The sequence below is a fragment of the Gymnogyps californianus genome, chromosome 6 (assembly GCF_018139145.2).
Source record: "Gymnogyps californianus isolate 813 chromosome 6, ASM1813914v2, whole genome shotgun sequence".
Classification (NCBI taxonomy): Eukaryota; Metazoa; Chordata; class Aves; order Accipitriformes; family Cathartidae; genus Gymnogyps; species Gymnogyps californianus.
In genome coordinates this window covers 41,921,763-41,939,723 of record NC_059476.1, presented here as the reverse complement: position 1 = coordinate 41,939,723, position 17,961 = coordinate 41,921,763, and the positions used below count along the sequence as shown (strand labels likewise).

The following is a 17,961-nucleotide window of genomic DNA, read 5'->3' as shown; positions in this document are numbered from 1 at the left end:
GTGAGCGCCACACCCCGCAGCGGGGTCACAATGGCTGGGCCCTGTATCTTCCTCCTGGGGCTGGTGCTGCCTCAGTTTTTCGTGGCTTTTGCCTGGAGAGAACATTGCGTCCATCCAGGAGATCCTGCTGCCATGTGGAGGATGAGAGCGCTCAAAGGTGAGGGGCTGGCGGGAGGTTGGGGGCTGATGCCTGCTGGAGGCAGTGTCTGTCCCAGCTGGGTGCTGGGGGCTGCGTCCCTGACACCTCTCATCCTGCTGCCAGGCACCTCGGAGAGGGCTCTGGCTCCATCCTCTCCCTGCCCTCCGTGGGGCAGCTGGGGACCGCTCAGAGATGACCTGGCCCAGCCGGCTCTTGTCGGGGCTGCCGAGCCACAGTCTCCCAGCCTCTCCTCGCAGAGCCCATGTCCATCCCTTGCCCAGCTCAGGGCCCCTGTGCTGAACTCGCTCCAGTGCATTGCTGCCATTCTGTCACTGGGAACCCCGGAATGGGCCCAGTCCCCCAAGGTGGTCTTCCCACTGCCGCAGTGAGGGGAAGACTCCCTCCCTTCATCCCACTGACTGCCCTCTTGCCAGTACAGTCCAGCACAGGCTGTTAGTGCTGGGGGAGGCCAGGAAGATCCTCACCCCTCCCTGGTGCAAAGCCCTGCAGCCAGTAAAACCGTTTCTTTCTTTTCTTCCAGCTCTCTGCCCATGCCTGGGTTCCCAGTCCAGACCTGCACGTCCTGAGGACGGAGGCAGGGCAACGGGGACTGTCCCTGCGGCCGTCACTACCTTTGCGGCCGTTGGGACTTCTCTGCTAAAGCGGCTGCAAGACCATGAGGTGAGGCGGGGGGGTGGGTTTGAGGGCTCCCCTCCATGCCCCTGGCTTCCCCAGATGCCGTGGCAGAGGGGCGTCTCACCTGAGGGCACCTTTGCTTTATCCCCGAGCACAGATCCTGCTGCTCAAGCTGGACTAATGCCACTGCTCCCTGCTCCTTTCCCAGGAGCTCTGAGCGCCGGGGCTCCTGCCTGTGCGAGGAGCAACGCTGTGCCCCACGGTGCAGGGTGCTCATGGCTTCCCTCCTGAGGGCATGGTCTCATTGCCATGCCTTCCCCTTTGTCACGGTCCGTTTGGATCTCTCAAACTGACAGGACAACGTACTCTGTGCTTTAAACTTTATTTCATGAGCTTCGTGTTTTATACCCTCCAGCTTGGAGGTTTGGTCTATACCATTTCCATAAGTTAGTGCATTCTGAGGAAACTGCCAGACAAAAGGTAATGGCTGCCAGAGACAGCAGTCTGCAGGTGGTAATGGCTGCATCATGGCCCTTTAGCTCTTTCTGGCCACCTGTCCTGCCTACGTGGTGCTCTCGCTTTGACCCAGTGGTGCTGCTCCCAGCATACATCAGGCCTTAGCATGAGCTGGGTTAGCCAAAATCTAGGCAGGCCTTGAGTGACCAGTAACTCTTTTAGCCTGGTGGAGTCGATCTCCCTGTCTGGCTCTCTGCTAGTGTCAGAGGTGCCGTGGAAGATCTTGCTGTTCCCCGTGACTGTCCTGACCGATGCCTGCAGCTCGTAGCTTGTGCCTGTGTCACACAGATTATTTGGGGGGCAGCAGGTCTCTCTCGTGGCTGCCTGGGAACGAGGGCGAAGCAAGTCCCATCACTCCCCTCTGTGGTCTGTCCCCAGGGTGACCGAGTGGCGACATACCGGGAGCTGGAGAGCGTCTTGCAGGGAGGCGACGGCTGTTTGACGAGCGGTGTTGTGAACCGCCTGATAGCAGAGGCGTCCAGTGACGTGCGAGCAGCCCAGGTGAGCTTGTTCTCTTTCAAGGCCACCAAAGCAGCCTGCCTCCCCCCCTGGTTTCTGGGGAAATAGAGAGTGGCGCAGAGATGTTCCTTGATTATTCAGACCCAGCGGAGGTCCTAAGGGAGAGCTCTGGGGACTCGTCATTAGAGGGAATTTGGAGAGGGGACGCAGAGAACTGTGCAGAGAAGCGGACTCGGGGCTGTTTGTAACTGAGCGAGAGCTGGGTTCCAGCTCAAGATTATTTCTGCTGCCTTGAGGAAGAGCTGTGGGAACCCAGCAGCCCCACAGAGAGGTCCAAGGAGGTCTCGAGTCTGTGACAGTTTGTTCCTGGCATCTCTGTGGACAGGGAGAGGGGGCAGCAGCACAGGGCTGTGCCGGGGAAAAGCCTCCCTCATGTCGCCAGGGAACTGCTTGCCTACCCCAGGGTACAAGAGGCGGCAGCCACCCGGCCCCAAGCACAACTGCCCCGAGGGTCTCGCAGAGGAGACGGGGTCATTCAGCCTGTCCAAGTGCCTCAGCCTTTTTCTCAGGAGTGGTTAACCTGTGACACTTTTGCAGGCTGTGACAGATGACGTGAAGATGGCCGCTAGTGACGTCCTGGTGGCTCTGGCCCGCTCCCACTTCCACTTTGTCATGTCTGAGCTCCAGAGCCACCTGAAGGCCATGGGGAAGGTCCCTGATGAGATTGTGCTCCTCACCTTGGGCAAAATGGCCCGCAGCTACGGTACGGCACCCTCGGCCTCCTGATTTGGGTAGGGGTCTGTGATAATGGGGAGAAGGGATCCTCCCCCTCCCTAAACACTCTGTGTTGAACTAGGGGCTATGGAGTTGCCGTGCCTCCTTGTTCCGTGCCAGGGCCGGCTGGCAGCTCTGCCTTACCAGCCCGATCCCAGTTCCCAAAGGGTGGGATCTCCCAGTGGAGAGAAACCCGCGGGGTCTCTGCCCCCCACTGTCCTCCCTATTTCCCCAAAGGGCTTCCCTGTGTCCCCCTTGGGGAAGGCCACCCTCCCCATGCCCTTTGGCATGTCCCACATGGCCCAGCAGCCCCAGCCCTGACAGGGATGGACCCCAGTCTCCTGTGTCTCTCAGTGACCCTCTTGGTCCCTGCCCTCTCTGCAGCCCTGCGGTGCATCCCCTTTGTGGGAATGACGCTGCTTGCCTTGCGCGCCATGCTGAGCCGGGTGGGGAGTGGCCGGATCCTGCGTGCCGTCTGCAGTGGTGAGTGTCAGCTCCTTGGCCGGGGTCCCAGGGGCAGGGGCTGGGGTGGCCTTCGATGCCTCCATGTGATCTCAGAGGGAACATGGTGGGTGTCAGCCCGCAGCGAGGTCAGGCCTTGGTGATCCCAAACTGCTGTGAGTGTGTAGAAGGAGCGGGAGAAGCCCGGGAGGTTTCTATGGGCAGGACGCAGCGGCGCTGCACGGAGGAACTCCCGAGTCCCTTCCCACAACTTCTGTTCCCCTGCTTTCCTCTGGGATTAAAATCCCTGCTCTGAAAGGGCGAGTATGTGGGAAGGGAAGGGGCTGGCGTGAGCAATGCTGGAGGGGAAGGGGCCATTGAGGAGGAGAAGGTGCAATGGGGAGGAGGAGAGAAACAGTGGGGTGTTTGAATCCAGACACCTCAAGGGCACAGATTGCCCTCGCGTCCAGATCCAGTCCTGGGCTGAGCCCTGCCAAGCCTGGGACTGTCCTTAAAGCAGGCTTGGGCGTGGATGCAAGGTACTGTCCCTGCTGCAGACTCTCACATGCTCCCTGTTCCTTTCTCCTGTGCAGTTCTGGAGCAATGGGCAAAAGGAGTCAATACGTACTTCTGCAACCGGGAGCAATGCCCCTTCCCTCGCAAAGGGGTAGCAGAGTTCTGTGAAGCCATTTACCCGGTCTTCTGCTATGCGGTGGTAAATTGGCTGGAGTGCAAGGAGGAAGAGGTGAGAAGTGCTGCTTTCCACGCCTGGGGCCGCAGCGGGGATGTCCACGTCAGTGGATCCGTCTGTGCCCAGTGGGGTGCGAGCAGAGGGGCGATGGGAAGGGAGCTCCCTGATGGGAAGCAGCCGAGTCTTGGGGCCTTTCTGCAGGGAGGGCTGGGGAAACGCTCTCTCTCCTCTGGATGAGCCCTTCTGCGGCTGGGCAGAAGGGAAAGGGAAACCCCTCTCAGTGGGAAGGGCAGACTGGTGTCCAGGGGATGCTGAGTGCTAGGCAGACTTTCAGCCCTCCAAGCAGAGCCTCTCCCTTCCCTCTTCAGGACAAGCAGGCTGTCCTTGGGGCGGTGGCTGCCATGATGGCAGTCCTTCTGCATGAGGAGCAGCACCGAGAGCACGCCTGGGAGCATCTCCTCTGGCTCCTGCAGCAATATCAGGAGGTCCGAGACACCTCCCGGGTCACCAAGGTGAGGTGTTGTGCAGGGCCCGGCGTGGCTGCTGGAGTGGGTCTGTGCGAGTGGCAGGAGGCACTGGGGAGCTGTGGGGTGCCAGGAGGAGCTGGGAAGCCCTTCGAGAAGGAACAGGGAGAGCAGAGGAGGCCTCAGGCTTCCCGGGCTCTTTGGGCAAGAAAAGAGAAACCTGGTGAGGGGGCAGGAGGCAGGCAAGAGTCCCTGGGGCTCATCTTCTCAGGAAGGGGGGCATTGCCTCTTCCCTGGGGCTCTGTGTGTGGGAAGAGATTTGCCTTAATGCCCAGGGTCTTGCCCAGTCCCATCCAGTGAGGGGCGAGGTCTGAGGAGTGGGAAGTGCCTCTGAGAAGTGAGTTGTCAACTCTGGGCTCTGTTCAGAGGAAAGAGCCTCCTGATGCTGCTCTGAGGGGAGGGCAAACAAGAAGCCCCATGCAGGAGGGTTTGGGGTTTTCCCTGGGAGCTGGCATTAGGGACTCCCCTTCTCCAGATGTGCTGGGTTTCTCCCTTCCCAAGTGCCTTTAGGTGGCTTTAGCCTTCTCTTCCTCCCCCATTCTCTGTAGAGCCTCAGCTATGTCCTGGAGATGCTGGAGGGAGTTCAGATCCCAATCCCACAGGGCACGCTCTTGCCGTCAGCACCGCTGTGCACCGCCAGGTAAGGGAGCCTGCGCCCTGCTGCCGGCCTGGGGCCCGCACACGTGATTGCCGTGGAGGGGAAGAACCTGCCAGCTGGCAGGGCAGGACAGAGCAGGGCATCCTCCGCCGGAGCTTCCTGCAGGCCAGGAGCACGCCAGGATTTGTGATCCAGGTGCCCCCTTAAGGCTGCAGGAGGCCTGGTCCTGGCTGTTTGGAACGGCCTGAGGGGCAGCCTGGTTCCCACAGCAATTTCCCTCTCAGCCAAGTTGCAGGAGGACTCTGGAGCGCCGGCACCCTAAGGGCAGCCTTTCAATGCTGCTCAGCCTCAGCTCCTGGGCAGCCTGGGCTGCTGCAAACCTCTGTGTGTGCCCGGGGCCACCATGGGATGGGCTGGGTTTTGGATGTGGGTCCCGTGCCCAGCGTGCCCAGGGAGAGGAGAACGGAGAGCACCGTTTCTTTTCCATCCCTCTCAACACTGATGCAACTTTCTCTAAAACGGACCTTGTTCCCACAGCTCTCTGATGTGACCAAGGAGCCTGGCCCAGCCCATAAGGCAGTGCTGTCCCGCTGCATCGTGCTGCAGGGTAAGGAGAGGAGACTGGGCGATGCCCGCCGTGCCGTGGCAGCTCTCTCCCTGTCCTTGGCCATTGGGGGCAGCTGCCTGCTAATGCAGAATGCGATTTCTTTCCTGCAGCACAACCTGCCCCGAAGAGACAGTCGTGTTTCTGCACTCCCAGCTGAGCGGTGGGAGCGAGGCGGTCGTGTGGCAGCCCTGGGTCTGCTGGGAGCTGCTGGCCCACTGTGACGGTCAGTGCCATATGCCAGGGACACAAGGCAGGGGTTGGGGCTACTGGGCTGAGAGCAGGAACAGGCTGAAAGTGGTGCACCTGCACCCAAAAGGAGCTGCAAAGAGCGGCTCCCCCAGCCAAGCTGATGCCCCACGACAGGGCTCGAGCTCTCCCCCGGCAGTTAGAAATGGCGGCACACCAGGGATGATGCTCCAGGCTCAGTAACAGGGCAGGCTGGTGGGTGGGCGGGTGGGCTGGTGTGCACAGGAGCTGCTTGTACCCATGCTGTTTCTCTCATCCTGTGTTACCATAGCTTTCAGTCCCTATAAAATAGCCGTGCCTCTAGACACGGAGTTGCTCCGGCTTATGCCACTGCCTCTTGTGAAGTCAGAGTCAGGCCCTGCTTTGCTGTCCCGTTGGTGTGCGAAGAACTTGGAAGCTTCAGGGGATCCCTTCTGCCATCGGGGCTCTGCCTGAATGCACACCTCTCTGTATCTCTTCCAGCACCTGCGATGAGAGAGAAGCTGCCCCAGGTGGTGGAGGCCGTGCGCTCGGTGTGCAACGACCCCAGGGCCCAGGTGAGCTGGTTTGGGAAGGGATGGTGCCACCAGGGGAGGCAGAGAAACCCTTTCCCTCGGGGCAGAGCTGGGGTGCCTGGGGAAGCGCTGGCGCGTTGCCCAGGCGGTGGGTGATGGCTCCTCCCCGGGGAGAGCTGGCAGAGTGGAGCGGGAGATCGCTGTGCTCTGTGGGACAAATGCCCGTCCAGCCTGGTGCTAAAGCCCAGCCCTGACGCCAGGAGCGAAAGCTTCTGCCATGCCCTCGTCATCTCTCCATGAGCCACAAAGGCTGCCCCCAAGCAAAGCCTTTGGGTTTTGAACAGGAGGGTCATAACCACACTCTCCCCTGGTAGGTGCGGAGGGCAGTTCTGGAGTTCATCAGGGAGCTGCTCAGGTCTGGCTCCCAGAGCTGCTGGGCATGGGATGTGGTGGGGCACATCTTCATCGAGTTCGGCCGGACCTCGGGCAGAATGGTAAGGGCAGAGCAGGACACCTGGGGCTTTGACCAGTGCCTGGACTGTGCTGAGAGTTCCTGCAGGCATCCTTGGCCATGGAGAGCTCCACGCTGCAGGGCCATCAGCACTGGCACTGTCGTCATAGTGGCCTCCAAATGGCCGTTCCTCGTGGGTGTCTGTGCTGATGTTGGTGGAAATGTCAGTGGATGATGTGGGTTTACCCCTGGGCATGCCACCCGGGACTGGGGGGCTGTGTGCGCACCCCACGGGCTGAGCTGTGCCCACAGGCACCTTCAGCAAAGCCACCTTGTGAAGGGAAAGGCTTGTAGGGACAGGACATCCTCCATCCTTAAATGCTGATGGACTAGGAGGCACAGGAGCACTGGTGAGTCGTGCCTGAGCCTCATCAGTCGGGAGCTGAGAGTAATGGGGGGTTTGCCAACTCTGCCTTACAGGTGGCAGGAGGCCTTTTTGCCTGGGAAGCCCAGGAGGATGGAGCTCTTCGAGCCCTGTGCATGGACATCCTGGGCTCGCTGGATGTCTCTCTGAGAGGGATGACCAAAGTAAGTTGGCCTCTGCCCTGCTGCTGTGGCCACTTCTTGCCTTCAGGACATTTTTCCTCATGCTCCCCCACGCCCTGAACCTCTCCCCTCACGTGCGCAGAAGCGCACAAGGCTCAAGGAAGCGCAGACCGTCCTTTTCGTCTTCGATCTCAGTGGAAAAGCCAATGTGATGAATTGCCTGGTTCTTCTCTGCAGCTCCTGTGGCCGAGGCTGCTGCAGTATGTGGTGCCAGCGCAGTACAGCAGCATGCTGATCCCGCTCTCCCGCTGTCTCCGAGCCCTGGTTGAGACACGGGAGAGAGCAGGGTGCAAGGAAGAAGAGGAGGAGCCCGATGCCACGGACTCCCAGGAGCGAGGTAGGAACCCCAGTGAGTGCTGCTGGGTTTGGCCGGTCCGTGTCTCCCTGTGCCCCACCAGCCCTGAGCAGGAGCCCAGGAAAACCAAAGGGCAGAGACAGGCTCTGCTGCTGGGCACAAGGGGCTCTGCCCTGCATTGCCCCTTGCCCAGCGCCGAGGCCTGGCTCTCCTGCTCGCAGCGCTCTCCTGGTGAGCCAGGGCTTGTTCCTGGCCATGCTGGGCTGCCTTCATCTCATGCTGGGCAGCCGTGGGGAGCCCCCGGGCCAGCGCTGTTGCAGCGCAGCTGCTCTCAGCCCTCGGCCCTGTGCGGGGGCTTTGGAGGTGGGAGGGGCAGGGCACGGCAGGGGCTCGTCAGCTCACCCAGCCTTTCTTCCTCCCCACAGCCCGGCTGCCGGCTCCCCAGGCCCTGTTGGCTCGACTGCTGGTGAGTAGCGGGGCCCTGGGGAAAGAGCTTTTCTGGCAGGCATGGTGGGAGAGCCCGGGGCTGAGATGCTGTTGAGGCCAGTGCCAGGATCCCCTGAGGAGGAGGCAGCATGCCCAAGCCTGCCCAAGCCCATCGGGGATCCCACTCCTTTCTTGGGGCTGGCAGCACCCTGGGTGAAGCCATCGGCTGCCTGGTGCCGGCCGAGCGGCGCCGAGCTCCCTCCTCCCCTCCTGGGAGAAGCTGTGGCTCTGGCAGCAGGAGCGACACTTCTCTCCTGCCCTCGCCTAGGTGGTGGTGGCGGCTCCTTACGCGAGTGGCGAACGTGCAGTCGCTGCCTTGCAGCTGCTGCAGGCCCTGCACGGCAGGATCCACAGAGCCTTGGGGGCGGCATGGGCGACCGAGGTCCCCTTCCTGCTGCAGTACCTGGAAGGTAAAGTGCGGGTGGGGAGGGAGAGGCTGGAGGGTGGGGGGGTGGGGGGGCAGGAAAATGCAGCTGCCCATCATGATGGAGGGGAATTGTCCCCAGTTCCCCAGCACTTGCTCTGCTGCCTTTCCCCTTCAGGAAGGCAGTGCTGAGGCTGGAGGCAGCCATCCCCCAGCTGGCTGGGGATTCGGCCCAGGGGATGGACGGGGCCATTGATGTCCCCTAGGAGGGCAGGGCTTGGCGGCACGCAAGGACGGTGTTTGGGGAGGGATGGGACTGGTGCTCCTGGAGGGGGTGCAGCCCCTGGCTTTGGAAGACCAAGTCCCCAGGCCAGGCCAGGTTTGCAGCAGCCATCCTTGGCAATAGGCTGGGAGAAGGGCTGCAAACGGGCACAAAGCGGTTGGTCATTAAGGAGAAAATGTGTGTTGCTGATGCGTGCTGGGACTCAGTGGTCGGAGTTGTTGTGGGAGCTGCTCTCAAGCAGTGGGGATCAGCCACGGTCAGTGTGTCCTTCCCCAACGTGAATCAATGCCTCTGACGAATGCCCCTGGGACCCCTCCTGTGTCTTTGGCCTCACAAGGGCTTTGGCGTAGGCCCTTTCTAGCCTGATGGCCTGGGACTTTTGGGAGGTCTGACTGCAGAGGAGACCACCGGGCTCGTCTTTGGTGTGAGCTTAAATAGCAGCGAGAGCTTTTGCTTCCTCTTGCTTTCTAGGAAGAACCGAGAGCTCCCTGGACTCTGCAGAGTGGGAGCACCGTGTGCTTAAGGTACAGCATCCTTGCGGGGGTGTCACAAATAGAGGGGGAGAAGAGGGAGCAGACAAAGTTGTGGGAGGAAGCTCGGGGCTGCCTGTGTAGGCACCAGGAGGTGGGGGCACCTCCTGAGCACCCTGCGCCTCCCCCCGCAGTAGGTGCTTGTCCGCTCAGAGGGGCTGCTGTCTGCACACGTGCCACAGCAGATGGCTAATGCCCTCTAACGCTGTGGCATGCACCTTAGCACTGCCTCTTCTTCTATGTCCGGCATGCCGGAGGTTCTCACACGAGGTGTTAGGAGAAGAGGAAAGCTGGTGAAAAGAGGGTTGGGTGGGGCATGGGAAGAGACTGCCGTTCCCGGCAGCTCTCCCCCCGCAGCATCCCGGGACACGTGAGTGTGGCAAGGGCCCTGGCCAAGGTCAGGGGAACACTCGCTTCCTCTCCTGTTCACCCCAGTTCCTGCGGGCGTCGCTGGAGCCCATCGAGGACAAGACCTGGACCGTAGGCCTGAGCCAGGAGCTGAGCCAGCAGCTGGGCAGCTCTGCTGCCGGCTCCTGGGAGAAGGTGTGTCTCCTGCCGCACGCTGGGGCTGGGGCTGTCACCGGTGCTCTGCCCCCACAGGCGGTTTTCACTGCTTCCCCTTCCCTCGCCCCCAAAAGGCACTTCCCGCCGGGCTGCCCCAGCGGCTGGCCACAGCCTGGCACTGCGGCCGGCCTCGCCTGCTCCCAGGGGCGGTCGGGTCTGTCTGGGGCCAGCCCTCTCCTGACAGGTCGGGCCGTGACTGCATCTCGGGCTCGGCCTCTTCTCTTTCAGCTTTTCCTGTACAAGGCTCTTGGGATGGCCCTGGCAGCTTGTCGGGACCTGAGACATGTCCAAGGGCAGGTGCTGAGCTTCCTCCAGGAGACAAACCCTGTGGAGCTGTCGGAGGCCCAGGTGAGGTGATGCTCATGTCCTGAGCATCCCCTGCCTGTTCTGGGGGAGAGGGAGGGCTGCTCCTGGCCTCCTTGATTTCCCCGTTGCTGCCGATTCCCCCTTGCTGCAACGTCCTGCCAGGCCGTTGTCGCTGGCCGCGTCTGAGTGCCTGGGCTGGAACCGACTCCCTGTTTCTCTCTGGTTGCAGGGAATGATTTCTGTTGTGTCCCACGCTGCCGAGAGCCACTTCCACCTGGTCCTGGACACGGTGACTATGTTCTCTGCCGCCTTCACCAGAGGCTGGGTCTATCAGACTTCCACGGGCTGGAAGGTAAAGGATCCAGGGTTGTGCTGTTTGGCTTTCCTTTTTTGGCCTTGTTTCCACATGTACACCTGCAGCAGCCAAACCGTGGCAGCTGCCTTTAGATTAACCCTCTTGTAAGAGCTACCCGAGACCTGTGTTTCAGAGGGGACATCCTGGCCTTGGGGCCCCTGAGGTGTCTTTGGAAAGGACGGGGTTTGACACCTGGTGGGTCAGAGGCACCCAGCTGGGGCAGCTGCAGCGGTTGCTTGCTTGCAGCCACGTTGCCCCCGACTTAACTTCAGCAGGAGCTGGTGACAAGGGGGTGGGCACGGTGTGACGCTCTGCCCCTTCCTCAAAGCTGAGGGCTGGGAGCAGGAGCCTGGTGAGGTCTCGCTGGCTCTGCTCCCCACCTGGGGGCTGTGGGGACGCCTTTCTGGGCAGGGCAGGGCAGGGCAGGGCAGGGCAGAGCCCTGCAGAGAGAGCGGTGCAGCCTGGCCTGGGGAGGTGAGCAGACTGGGCTCATCTGCACCGCTGACCCGCACAGGCTGCACGTCTCTGAGCAGGACCATGACAGGCTATGTCAGCTACCTTTCTGCAGAAAGGTTCCAGACAGCTCTCCGACCTCTGAAATCAGTGGTAAAACAGCCAGCAGTGTGTGCAATGCTGGCTGCACCTCCTCCCCAGCCCCATGTGAGAATGCAAGCTGCGGGATGGGAAGAGCTCCCAGCCCCGGAGCTCACAGCTCGAGGAGTGGCTTGGGGAGCTGCTGGGGGGTGCCCAGGGAAACAAGGAGCTGGTGAGGGTGCGGGGCAGGACCTGCCGCAGAGGCCCATAGGAGTCCTGGGGCTGACGTCTCGGGGCATCTCTGTCAACACAGGTACGGCGGTGGCAGAAGACAGAGAGAGCCCAGGCCGTTCGCACTGCTCTCATGCGCACCTACAGCGGCATTGCGCTGCATGCACCCAAGGAGCAGGTGCTGAGCCGTGTGGATAAAGAAATCATGGGCAACATCCTGCGGCTCTCCAGAGCTAAACAGAGGGTAGGAGCACGGGGCGCACAGGGCAGGGATGCCTGGGTGCCCCAGCTCCAGCCCCTCGGGGCTGGGGTGTACCGAGATGGTCGGTCTCTTTCTAAAGAACTCCCAAGGAAGGGGGTTTGTCCTCAACGTCCAGATCCCAACCCCCTGTGGGTTCCCCCTGCCCATGCTCCTCTTCCACCTCTCAGCCCTTCAAAGAGTTCAAGGGGTGCTTTGCTCTCTTTGGCCTCAGGACTTGCAGCTCAAGCTCGCCCTGGTGCAGAGCATCACCGAGGTCAGCTGTGCCATCCAGGCTGTGGGCGACTGCGGCAGCTTTGAGCTCTCCTTAAAGCAGGAGGCGACGCGGACCCTGCTGGTGAGTGCTCGTAGCTGGGGCAGTCACACAGGGGAGTTTTGGGCTGCGCCATCAGACTGGTTTCCCCAGAGGCACGATGATCTCTCGGCTTCATGCGAGCTTCTGGAGCTGTGTCCTGAGCTGGTGGGAGCCTTGGGTGCTGGTGCTGGGTGGCTGTGGCTGAGGAGCAGGGTCCCTCCAGCGGTGCCTTTGGGGATCCGTGGGGGTGACGGGGCAGTGTCTGCCCAGGCCTGGCAGCAGAGCCTGTCCCCGGGGGAGGCGGGAGGGTTGTCCCGTGTCCCTGCCCGCTGCCAACTCTGCCCTTGTCTCTCTGGGTCTTGCAGGACTGGATAAAGGGGGAGCCCTGGGACTCCCTGGTGTATGGAGTGTTCCAGGCCCTGGAGGAGTTGAGGTGAGGTCTGTTCCCCAGGCTCTGGGGACTCCCAGTGTGGCCCAGCCCAGCTGTCTGGGGCAGCCCCAGTGGCCTTGAGCATGGGGCCGGGAGCTGCTGGGGCTGTGGAGTGGGAGGGTGTTCTGCATTTTGGGTGTTTCCCAAAGGAAGGGAGCCCCAGGAGTTCCTTAACCTGGGGATGGGGGTTTGCCTGCTGCCTGGGAGGAGGCAGGAATTGCTGGAGCTGAAGGCAGTGCTTGCTGGCATGGGCTGGGGGTGTTGGATTGGGGGCCCGCGATTAGGAGGAACCCAGCTGTGGTTTAAGCCACTCTGGAAAGGGCTAGTAAATCCCCTTTCCGTTTTCTCTTCCTTTTTCCTCCGGCCAGCAAGCTGAGGCCACCTCTGAGCAGGGAGGAAAATCGCAAGCTGCTGGCAGTCTGCTGCCAGAGCGTCTTGTCCTACCCTTCCGAGGAGCGGCTGAAAAAGGGAAGGAAGACAGTGAGGGCAGCTGTGAACATGCAGGTACCCACCGGCCAGTGCCTGCCCCCCTCTGGGTCAGGATCCCCCCTCAGCGTGCCCTGGCAGCCCCCATGCTGCAGAACCTCAGCTCTCCTTTGCTGCTTTTAGCTTCTGCACAGGAGAGGCATGGAAGATCTGGGCCAGCTCATAGAAAAACTTCTGGAGGCAGAGGCGACCTCTGCCTGCTTTGACGACGTGGTCCACGTGAGTAGCCATGGGGCAACAGGGCAAGTGTTGCAGGGGCAGAGAATGGAGGGCTTAGCGGGTGATAGGAGGTGGATAGCTTTCCTACAGGAAAGTGGGGCTTTGGCTCCTTGCTCTGAGGCTGTGCGTCTGGCTGGGGCCAGGGGCTGAGCTGGGGGACAGGAGCGCCCGGCCACCACAGCCGCAGGACAGGCAGGGACGTGGGCCCTGATGGAGGGAAAGCCAAGAGGCATCCCTGAGCTGGGTGAGAGCAGCCTGGGGGAAGGCTCTGGCCAGGAGACGCGGGCAGGGAAGCAAAACCTGGCTCAGGGCAGAGGTGGCTGGAGGGAGCGAGGCAGTGAAGGTTGCAGTGCCAGTGCTTGGTGGGGCCGGGGGCCGCGCCGGGAAGGGGTTAGAGAAGGAGGGAGAGGGATCTCAGGGAGAGAAAGGTTCCTGTTGCGAGAGAGATGCACCCTGCTCCAGGTCCTGAAGGGCTGGCTCACCTCAGCCAAAGCATGGGAGCGGGAGAGAGCCCTGCGGGTCTGCGTGCATGTGCTGGGCGCTTGCAAGGAGCGATCTGAGCTCACGGTGAGTAGGGACCCCCCATGTGCCCTGGTGCCCCATTCCCACCATTCATGGCCCTGGAAAGGAGCCCTGCCCGGCTGGGTGCTGGGTTTTGGGGCTCCTGGGAATATGGGGCAGCTCTTCTGCCTGCCCCTCTGCCCCATCGCTGCTCAGATAGCAGGATGGGCAGCAGAGGCGAGCGGGTGCTGGGGCTGCCTGCAACCCTTTTCCTGCTGCTCTCCCCTGCAGAGAGGACGTCCTTGCAAGCAGTTCGGCTCCCTGGTGGGACTGCTGGTGTCTCTGACCAGCGACTGCCTGGCCACGTCCCACCAGAGGGCATGGGTCTGCCTTGGCTACCTTCTCCAAATGCAAGGTGAGGAGAGCGCGTGCTTCCCAGCCTTGCTCAGCCTGATCCTCCCTCCCTTCTGGGCCTAGCGCCACCAGGGTCCCGCGGGGCCAGGCCCCGTCCCCGGGAGGGAAGGGGGAGGCAACGTGCTCGGCTGGTTTTGTGCCCCCACCCTGTTAGCCCTCTGCCTCCCTGGCCATCTCAGGAAGGATCCCTGGGAGAGGGTCGCTGAGTCCCACCTCCCTGGGGCATGTGTGAGGCTGGGTGGTCAGGGCCAACCCTCACTGCTCTCTGAGAGCAGGACATTGTCACCAGTGCTGGGGACTGTCCCCCTCCACGTCTGTGCCCCTCCACGTTCCAGGAGAGACAGGGGGTGGTCAGACAACTCGCTCGGATGAGGTCCCCGACGTTTCAGAGGGTGCCTTCCCCCTCACTCCCTGCCTTCAGCCTGGAGACACAGGCAGCTACCCAGGCGGTCTCCAAACTCATCCCTGCCAGGGAAGACATCTCCTGCCAAGCATAAGAGAGGAAACCAATTTGCTGCCCAGAGCAAAGTGGGCTGGGAGGAGGGATCTGAGCTGCAGGCCCGGAGTGTGCTGCAAAGGGTTGTGTTTGAACCCTTTCCTCTTCAGGCAGCAGGATCTGCTGCCTGTGCTGAGGAAGTCACGGGGAGGTTTCCTGCCTCCAGAGACGATGGTGGCCCGTGCGGGAATAGGGGATGCAGGTGCTAGGAGCAGAGGCTGCTGAAACCCTGAAGGCCCAGCAAACGGTTCAAGGAGGAAGAGGGCTCTTTCCAGCCCAGGATTTGTCAGCCATTTCTGGGGCTCTGGAAATCCTGCTGCCCCGAGTTCAGGAGGGCCCTGGGTTTCCCTGTGGCCTTCACTGCCACCACTTGGGTTCTCCTTTATTGGTATCTGGGGCCAGAGGCTGGGTTTCTGTAGACGTGACTCCTCTTTTCTCCTGGTGTTTGTTCCAGCCAAGACCATGAAGGTGGTGCCACAGGCAGATGAGATCAGGTGCCTTTGTGAGGAGCTGAACAGCCCAGACACCGAGACTCTGGGGGAGACCGGTACCAAAATAGCAAAGGTAACTGACCCCAAACCAGTGGGGTGGGGGCCCAGCTCCTGGGCTGCTGCACATCTCCCTGCTCCCCTCCAGAGTCTCTCTCCATCTCCAGAGCGAGCTGTCCAGGACAGCTGTTGTGAGCAAGTAGCAGGAGGCTTTGAGACAAGACTGTCCTTTAGGCACGCTGGAGCAGATACCGTGATGCGTGTGTTTGCATGCACGTGTGTGTGTGTGAGTGCTCTTGTCAGAATACACATTTGGTATAAAAGGAAACAGGGGGGAGACACTTCCGAATCGGTTAGCCGCATCAGATGTCAACAGCACTGTACGCACAGCAGGAGGGTCAAGTGATTGCCCGCTCCATGACTGCCAAACTAACAGTCCCGTCAAGTTGCCTTTCTTTTCCGAATTGCTGGAGCAGAGCTGTGACACGGTCTCTCCTGTTCCTGACTTCTCTCCAGGCTGTTTGCAAATGCATCCCTCCAGCACAGGCTACGGACTTTCTGACTGCCGTCCTGGACAGCTTGCTGCGTGTCACACCCACACGTGCAAGAGCAGTGCGGAAGTGGGTGTTCATCTTCCTGGTGGAATGCAGACAGGAAATACTCCAGGAGGTAAGGGAGACCTTTTTTCCATTTGACTTTGTCTTTTCTCCTGTTGGCTGTTGCACTACCCCCTGTGCAGTTGGCATGGGCTCAAGAAATGCCGCCTGTGTGCCAAGCCGAGGGGCTACTGGTGGTCTGAGTCGTGCATTAGCACCTGCTGCTGGGGTCTGCTCCAGCTGGTGACAAGGATACTCGGGGCACTTCTTGTCCAAAGTGTCCCATTGGCCCAGGTCCTTCCCATGAGTGAGGCACTGGGAGGCACCAACCTCGCCATTCCTCCCCTTCCTCTGGGGTCACTGTCAGTCCTGCCTGCCCTGGGACCCACTTCACCCTGCTCTTTCTTCACTGGTCCCCAATTCCCTCTACTCTGAGCTTTGCTGGGCACGCTGGGTTTTCCACAGGTTGGATACTTGTTCATTGCTCTCATTGCTCTCCCCGACTGGAGTGTTACCCAGCCTGCAAGGTGCGCTTCCCTTAGCCACCAGTTGCTGCCCATTTGTAGCCTGGGAGCCTCTGGCCTCGTGCTGTGCCCAGACTAACTCAGTGGCTGCCCGCCCCTGACAGAGGTTGGTCACAGTGACGGCAGCCATGGGTGGCAGCCCAGAGGATTGCGCCCAGCTGAGCTAAAGCTCACCCAGCCGTTAGGCGGCTGCTGTGGCAGCCAGGGCAGGGTGTCCCTGTGCCATCCCTGCAGAGCCCGTGGCCGCTCCGGGCAGTGGGAGCGCTGCATTCATGTGCTGCAGGGTCACCCCTTGCTGCTTCCCCAGGCACAGAGCAGGTTGTGTCTGTACCACGGGCCAGAGGTAGGCAGCTGTGGGAGAAGCTGGGATCTTCCATGGGACGAGGGACCTGGCTGCCTCTTTGTCCTTATCATGGCCACGGCTTCTAGCTGTGAAAGGCTCATCAAACACCCTTTTCTTCAGGGGAAGATCCTCTGTGTGGGGAAGGGGTTGGTGCTTTGGGAAAGGAGGGTAGAGGCAAGGAGAAGGGTCCCTGGAGAACTGGGTTCCTGTGGAAGGAGTCACGTGCCCTTGCAGATGCAAGGCATCTTCAGGGTCTTGAAGAGCGTGTTTGGTTTTAGTCTTGCATTGCTACAGACACATGGGGAGAGTTACTCAAGCGTTGGGTGTGCAATGTGTCCGTGTCCTCTGTGTGCACACAGGGCACGCAGCTGCTCAAACGGTTGGGCCCAGGCACATGCAGTGACTGAGGCTGTGCGTGTGACTGCGTGCATGCATTCGCGTGTGTGCGTGCGTGTGCCCAATTGCCAAGAGCACACTCAGCTCCAGACGTGAGCCAGGGTCAGGCAGGGTGGAAGGGGTGAGGTTTCGAGCTAGATCTGGACTCTGTGTCAAGGGAGCAGGCATTGCTCATGTGCTGAATGTGTCTGGGCCCTACAGGAGGGGGTAAAGGATGCACTGAGCCCTTCTGTCTCCTTTTCCATTCAGGTGCCAAAAATCCTGAACACCCTTTACACCTACATGCAGCAGAGCACCCACAGGCCCTTCCTGCTCCGTGCGGTGTTTCTCCTCGCCCACTTTCACCAGGAGCCCGTGATCAGCAGTCTCCTCCAGAAAGGTCTGCCCATGGACAGGTACGTGCACTGCCCACTTCCCCACTGTAGTCAAAGAGAGACCCTGCAGCTTGCTTGCACTGGGGGGTCCGGTTGAGAAGCATGTCTTTTTTTTCTGCCTGAACAGTCTTGAGTGTTGCAAGACTGCATGCTTGTGTCTCTGCCGTGAGTGGGGCCTTGTAAGCCCCATTGCAGATGAGGAGGTTTGAGGGCACTGCAGGACTGCGAGGATATAGGCTCAGGGGTGAATGTCTCTTGCCTTGCAGTGACACGGTGGAGCTGTGGAGGAGCTTGGGGAAAAGCATCTTTGGGATTCAGATCCTGAGGTGCTTAGTGGAGAAACTAAACAGAGCAGGAAACAACCGCCTGGGGACTGACTCCTCCGCTTTGAGCAGCTCAACCGTCAGACTGCTCTGGAGACTCTGACGGTACGTTCAACGGCAGACATATTTCTGCAGCTTTGCATCTGCTTTCCAAATCATACTTCGGCGCGAGGGAGTCGGGTGCCCTTTGCGGATGCCCGTGGAGACTCCCAGGGCGCTGTGCTGGGCCGGCCTCAAGGAGTGTGGGGAGCCAGGACAGTTTTGTGCTCCTGAGCCACAAGGCTGTCGCAGAAGGGACAACTGCGGAGAGTAACCCCCCACCCCAGGCAGGCGGGAGAACCAGGCTGGTGGGAAAAGGCCTTGCCTGAACAGGTGGTTCTCAGTCATGTTTCTCTGCAGATCACCCGTGCCATCTCCGAGGTGGTGCTTGCCCTGAGCAGCACGGAGGAGCTCAGGCAACTGCTTCCCCACCTCCTTCCCAGCCTCCTGAGGTGGGCCAGTGAAACGCTGGGCGAGGAGAGGCTGCTTTCCCCCATGAGCAGCTGGAGACAACTGTTCCTCGAGGGCCAGGTGCTTGAGGAGAAGCCGTGCAGGTAAGGAGACAAAGGGGCAGATGGAGAGGCTGGCTTCAGTTCCCTTCGCCAAGGCATGTGCCTTTGTGGGGCTGAGGGAGTGCTTTGCCTGCCC

The 17,961-nt window shown here is 60.9% G+C and overlaps 1 protein-coding gene across 1 annotated transcript; it reads left to right on the top strand.

The window, feature by feature from the left end:
- The first annotated feature begins 774 nt into the window (after positions 1-774).
- Positions 775-17,377, top strand: LOC127017871 (maestro heat-like repeat-containing protein family member 2B). Its single transcript, XM_050899167.1, is given in 31 exon segments — positions 775-820; positions 1,670-1,792; positions 2,348-2,513; positions 2,909-3,007; positions 3,559-3,710; positions 4,025-4,168; positions 4,729-4,820; positions 5,222-5,389; positions 5,499-5,554; positions 5,557-5,595; positions 6,094-6,167; positions 6,500-6,619; positions 7,057-7,164; positions 7,360-7,519; positions 7,903-7,943; positions 8,232-8,373; positions 9,082-9,134; positions 9,576-9,683; positions 9,933-10,052; positions 10,240-10,362; positions 11,213-11,374; positions 11,604-11,726; positions 12,050-12,117; positions 12,483-12,618; positions 12,724-12,819; positions 13,282-13,386; positions 13,612-13,735; positions 14,685-14,794; positions 15,235-15,387; positions 16,827-16,972; positions 17,218-17,377. Coding segments are annotated over 29 exon segments (3,327 nt in total). The 5' UTR covers positions 775-820; positions 1,670-1,792; positions 2,348-2,368.
- The last annotated feature ends 584 nt before the right edge of the window (positions 17,378-17,961 follow it).